At 29.0% G+C, this 3,883-nt stretch overlaps 1 protein-coding gene across 1 annotated transcript; it reads right to left on the minus strand.

Annotated features, from left to right (window-relative positions):
• LOC109331019 (protein LURP-one-related 4-like) lies at nt 924-2,172 on the minus strand. Its single transcript, XM_019565302.1, has 3 exons — nt 1,877-2,172; nt 1,555-1,773; nt 924-1,109 (listed from the first exon to the last, which is right to left on the minus strand). The coding sequence occupies exons 1-3, from the start codon at nt 2,099-2,101 to the stop codon at nt 975-977; spliced, it is 579 nt and encodes a 192-aa protein (XP_019420847.1). The 5' UTR covers nt 2,102-2,172; the 3' UTR covers nt 924-974.

A 3,883-nucleotide genomic window follows, 5' to 3' on the forward strand; every position in this document is an offset into this window, starting at 1 on the left:
CCCTAGAACTATGGAGAAGATAAACCAAAACAATGTTGTTTGTGGGACAATGATCATCTTGTCTGAAGATAATCATGTCCATATGTTTCTAACCAATCAAACTACATGAAATAATGTGAAAATATTAATTTCTGTTATTATAATATTTCTTTTTAATTAAGTTAGATTTTTCAATTGGATGAGGACAATAAGTAAAACATGAATGTACAGTTGATCCTCATCTGTTGTTTGGGAGCACATCTGTTGTCCCACGGCTTTATGTTACTCCATATGCCAGGAATTGTGATTGACTAAAAAAATATTTAATAATAACAATTTGAACTTAAATAATTTTTTCAACCAATCGAAATGAGTGATACAAAAAGTGAAATCATAGATGTGGTCCTATCGTTTGTGCCCAAAGTGACTTGATAATCTAATTTGAAAAGAGAAAAGTAGAGAGACCAATTAAGAAAATAAATTAAGTTTAGAGAGCAAAATAATAGTTTCGCTTAAAACCTAAAATTGCGAATATCTTTCCCTCGTGACGTATCACACTAAAGAATCATTGAACCAGAAAACTATTTTTTCTCGGTAGGAGAAGATTTCTATTAATGTAACATGAGGTGAAACTGTTTTAATGATGTGATAACTTACTCCTTAAAATAAAATATAAAAAAGTTGACATTAAAAAATTCAATCTATATAATTTTCTAGCAAAGATCATATGCAAATTGGAAATTTATAGTTAGATATAGAATTCAATTTTGGTAAAACTATATGTATACATACACCTCCATGATCATGATGGAGCTCTAGATCATCTATACAAACTGAGCCAAATTCTTACAAAACTTTTAATAATTCAGAAATTTTACAAAAGTAACAATGAAATTCACAAACAATGATGCACACAAAGAGATATAATGGTTGCTGAATAAGGTAAGGGTCTCTGAATAAATTATGTACCAAATTATGTACCAATTGAGAATTATTTACATTCTGCCACATATTAATGCGTACACCGTAACTAAAGCCATCACAAGGGCATGATCTGTGTCTTCAGCCACATCCAATGTTAAAACATCATTATCCAATGCAACACCAGAGGGGGAGTATTTTTGCTTTGCCTGCATATTTTCCAAATTTAACCATACAATCAATACACCAACTACACTTTTAACTAATTATTCCTATAATATATATTGTTGGCCATATTACATGTATATTTCGTAACTCTGAAGTCTTTATTTTCCTTTCCTTCCATGTGAAAACCTAACTCACAAATTTGGAAGGGAGGAAGGGTAATAGATGTATATTTCGTAACTCTGAAGTCTTTATTTTCCTTTCCTTCCATGTGAAAACCTAACTCACAAATTTGGAAGGGAGGAAGGGTAATAGAAGCCTTTGGAACAACCTCATCAATATATTTCACAACTCTCAAGTCTTCCATTTTCCTTAAAGATTTTAACTCAAAATGTAATATAAAGTGTGTTGTTTTTGAAAAAATGAACATATGGATCATTAATAATTGGCCTTAATAAATAGAATAGTAAAATAAAAAAGATGCAGTACCTCTGCAACTATATGTCCATCAATGTTTACTATCATGAAAGCTGTTTTGGCACTAGATCTCAATATGAAGTACTTTTGGCACTCAATTTCTATTTCACATTCTACTTTCCTTCTCATCATTTTATTACATCTTTTCACTTGAAACCATGGCTCCTCCATGCTTCCACTATTAGAACAATTGCTTCTGTAACCATCCCAACTTCCAAAAGATAGAGATTTCTGCAAAATATATGATTAAAATTATGAACAAGTTAAAACTACATATATTTAGTCTCGTACAATAATTTAAAAAGATGAGATAAACTATGAAACTAGCTAATACCTTCTTTATGGCACAGAGAACTCTTCCTCTCAGATCCATGAGGTTAACTTCTCTTATACCCTTTGTATCATAGTTATCAACTCGGTAAACTATGTTACCATTGGAATCATAGACAGTGCATCCATTAGAGTGGAACACAAGTGACTTCATCCATAGAGTATATGTTTCTCTTTTAGAATTGAGACATGAAGAGGATGAGGATTCTTGAGGATAAACTTTGCCCATTTTTTGTGATGTTTGAGAATGAATGTTTTATGTGCTTCTGCTTATGGAGGATTGGTAGAGCATTGTTGTTATATTTTATATGCCTCTAAGTGGCCCTACCAATTTCATACTTTATTCAAAACCCCTTTTTCCTTTTCAGGTGGTGGAAGGAGAACTTATAATTGATTATTAAATGGATAGATAAAAATGATGTCGATTCAAAATGTTCATAATCCGCTTATACTAGAATATAACTTATCACTTTAAATCTATTTATTGTTTGACATGTGTTTTTTTTTATATATTTCAAAATAAAAACTTCTAGAAGAAAGAGAAATAAGACACATGTAAAAAATGAGTGAGTGTAAGGAAATAAGTTATCTCCTCGTGAAAGTTGGTCTAATGGTTAAAGTAAAGGAGTTAAGGAATGAAGTGAACAAGGTTGTGAGTTCGAGTCTCACATATAGTAAATTTGAAAAATAAAAAGGAATTATAAGGTGGTTTGATGGTTAGAAAGAAAAAAGTAGAGTAAAGGAGATTAAGAGTTCGAGTCTCGCCCATAACAAAAAAACATAATAAATTTGTGAAGTTTTATTAAGTTTTATCACAAGTGTTGTTACGAAAGAATGTAATATTTATGTAGATTTAGTGTTAAGATTTATACATAATCACTATGTTATTCATAATTTATTTGAATTACTTTTTTAAAAATTAAATGATAATTAAAAATAAATGGTAGGTGATATAATGAAGTATATAAAATTCCTATCTTATTAATACATACATTTTTATCATTGTTAAAATCTTAATTTGGCTTGTTACTATCAAGCTATAGTTAAACTTAATTTGAAGTGTGCCTTATTATTCAAGAGGAAACATTATATGTTCCTGGACAGACTATTCCAACTACATTCTTTATTATAAATGATGGATTAATGATTTAAAATTAAATAGATTTTTATAATTGAATGTCTAGTGTATATGATTCCTATGACATGTATTCTTCATTATCCTCAATAACTGGCTACCAAACTAGGTTTAGCAGTGTTAGACATCTCTAGAATAGAAAAAGGTTATGCACTAATTAAGAATGTAAATGTTTAGGTAAATTATTAATACATTATTTATCATTACATATTTTTTGACATTTAAAAAAAAAGTCAAGAAACAACATTGTAAAAAAATATACACTATTAATGCATACGCATTAAATTCTTTTTAGAAAGTAAAAATTATTCATATTAAATCATTAAACTAAGGACATAAACAGCAGATAGTTGATTCAAATAATAAAAGTTTGCTTTCTCATAGAAAAAGAATTAAAATTCAAGTATTATATATGAAAAACATTTTCAGGAAGAAATCTAGTCCCACATTGCTATAACCGGAAAACATAAAATGTTGCGTTTGTTATTTTGAGTTATATTTAAAATGTTAGGAGGATTGCCCTCAAAATTCATTAAAACATCTTTCTATTTATGAATTAAATTTGGGAGGAAATGAAAGAAAAAGGGAAGACATCAAATTCAAAAAATATATTTTTGAGATAACTCTAACATTTCTCTTTTTTTCCTCCGGAATCTAACTCGGAAATGAACCTTAGCCATTAGATTAATTTTGGAAAGAGCAACTAACCCGGCTTTATCATTTACAATTTTTAGTTTATGACATTTGACTTTTATCAGGAATCTATTATCATAAATAAGCACTTCTCAGATTCGACTTTTGTGGCATTAATTAGGTGAAAAAGTTTGACACACTAAATACAGATAGATTTGAATTGCATTAGCATAGTCCATCTCC

The sequence above is a fragment of the Lupinus angustifolius genome, chromosome LG17 (genome assembly GCF_001865875.1).
Source record: "Lupinus angustifolius cultivar Tanjil chromosome LG17, LupAngTanjil_v1.0, whole genome shotgun sequence".
NCBI lineage: Eukaryota > Viridiplantae > Streptophyta > Magnoliopsida > Fabales > Fabaceae > Lupinus > Lupinus angustifolius.